This window comes from Nansenia antarctica, assembly GCF_963989245.1.
Source record: "Nansenia antarctica genome assembly, chromosome: 10".
NCBI lineage: Eukaryota > Metazoa > Chordata > Actinopteri > Argentiniformes > Microstomatidae > Nansenia > Nansenia antarctica.
The window spans coordinates 27,492,092-27,494,591 of record NC_137680.1 but is presented as its reverse complement, the minus strand read 5'-3'; the positions used below and the strand labels follow the sequence as shown (position 1 = coordinate 27,494,591).

General features: G+C 42.7%; 1 protein-coding gene across 1 annotated transcript in view; it reads left to right on the top strand.

Annotated features, from left to right (window-relative positions):
• The window catches only part of sema6cb (semaphorin 6Cb), a gene marked incomplete at both ends in the record, with an annotated part of 56,236 nt that overhangs the window by 2,987 nt on the left and 50,749 nt on the right, over positions 1-2,500 (top strand). Inside the window, 1 exon segment of the mRNA XM_080540394.1 lies at positions 1,245-1,302. Coding sequence (XP_080396520.1) covers positions 1,245-1,302 — 58 coding nt within the window.

The window sequence follows — 2,500 nt, the reverse complement described above, 5'->3', positions numbered from 1 at the left end:
TATGTACGCCATTTAGCTGACGCTTTTATCCAAAGTGACATACATTGCAGTGAGTACATACATACATACATACATACATACATACATACATACATACATACATACATACATACATATATACATACACACACACACACACATATACATACATTGTTCAGTACCTATATAGTCCCTGTGGGAATCGAACCCACAACCTAAGCATTGTTAGAGCAATGCTCTACCACCTGAGCCACAGAGGACCAACCCATCTCCGATGCACCGGACTTACCCCACCATACTTTACAGTACTTCTCAAAGGAGAATTTGTAATCAATGTTTTTGCATTGCATCTCTCAACCTTATTGGGTAGCACCGATAGCGACGGCATTGACAGGTTAATAGTCTAAAAGGATTAAGCCTAACCCTCACATGTCACTTTTATTCCATCAGTTCATTATCTCGCTGTTCCTGGCAGGGATGCAACTGCCGGCACTTAGTTTGGACAGAAACCGTGTCCGAAAACTCTCTGCAAAGTCTATTATACTTTCTTATATATAACTTGATTTGGGCAGATACATTATTCAAGCTTTCTAAAGACATGGGTAGAAGGTGCAGATCTACAACAACAACTGCTGGGCTCACAGCTTGAATAACTTACTGTGGCGCAGTACAATAATATTTACTTATTGTTAAATTCAACAAAAGGCTCTTCAACATCAACATATTATGTCAGTTGTTGAAGAGCCTTTTGTTGACTTTACAATAAGTCTCAATTTGAGCGATGACAACTCAATATCCTCATAACCCACCCAGTCAACTGTTGGAGGCACTGTTTGTATTTACATTTACATATGTTTGGCATTTAGCAGACGCCTTTATCCAAAGCGACATACAACAAATACATAAAATGTGTCTAAGTAAGTGAATCATCTATCCATCAGCCATCATAAGAAAAAGTAATCTATGCTTGGACCAGGGGCCATTGGCAGTCACAATGCTAGAAGAAGGAAGAATTTTCTTTACTTTACTAATTACTTATTATTATTGTATTTACGGTAGAGAAACTGTACAGGGGGGTTGTGGGGATCAGGAGGGACAGTAAAGATGTACCCTGGTAGCTCTGGTAGATGGTTAGTCTTAGCGTATCCCATACCCTTACCTCTTACTTTGATCTTTTTGGGAGAAAATCTCAGAGAGCTCTAAGTTGGGTGAAAGGTGTTTTTTGGAATCCACACCTTGAACTTTGACCTTTGTACATGTTACAGGGACAATGTGTTCGCCATCAATCTCAGCGCCTCCTCTGAGCGGATCGTCCCACAACAGGTAAGCAAACCTCTGTGATGTCATCCAAGGTTACGGGGATGCTTTGTGATGACAGTGTATCACTGCTGCTGGCTGGGGCGAAGGCCGTTGTAGGAGATACTCCACAGTATTGTAGGAAGCCCCAAAAATGATCTGTTCTAGGTACAGTAGTGACATCTTTATAATATGATGGGTCTATTTCACATGTCCTAGTACAGCTGCTTTTTACCTGGAATTGAACTTGATAATATTGGTTTCTGTGCCTAAAATGTGCCTAAGTGCCTAAAATTCAAGAAATTGGGAATGGGGCGGCTGTGACACAGGAGGTAGAGCCGCCATCTAATGATCGCAAGGTTGGCAGATCGGCGGTTCGAGCCCCGGCTGGCCTCTTGTCGAAGTGTCCTTGGGCAAGACACTGAACCCCAAATTGCTCCCAGTGAGCAGGCCGGCGCCTTGCATGGTAGCTTGGCCGCCATTGGTGTGTGAATGGGTGTGTGAATGGGTGAATGAGAGGCCGTTGTAAAGCGCTTTGGAATAAGGCGCTATATACAGTAAGTCAGTCCATTTACCATTTATGGTAACTTCTCAGTAACAACTGGTGCTAAATGGCATTTACCAAAGCGCATCCCAAAGTACACTACTGTATAAGAAGTTCTTAATAATTATGTAGTTATGGTAACGGCACGACTACATAATTATTACCTAAGAATGACGTAGTTTCGAAGTAACTACTAGATAAAGAGGGTGTCCCCCCCCCCCCCCCTGTAGAATCAAGTGTACGCAAAATGTTTTTGCTCCCGTCAAGCAAGACTTCTCTTCACGCCAGACGTAACTCATCTCACCTGAGACAGATATCCAATAGCTGTCACGTTGTTCTGCTCTCCCCTATCCAAATCGCATTTTTCAAACACGATTGCACTTAAATAAAAAGCTCGTCAATACATGGCTTTGTGTTCGGGCTGACGCTGTTGAATTTAGATTTACCCCTCTCGTATGCCTGCAGCAGATTCCCCCCATCACAAGAGACCCACTTAAGGAATTCAATATCAATGAGTTCCAACCCTACAGTATTGATCCTGATTGCACTAGAAAGCAATGAGAAGAACGTCTAGTTTTAAAAGCATCAGTAGCGGTCTGCCTTCTCTCTGCTGAGACGATCGGGACATTTGGAGTGACGTTGTAGACGATGCAGATAATGGCTGCCACGATCATACCGTCA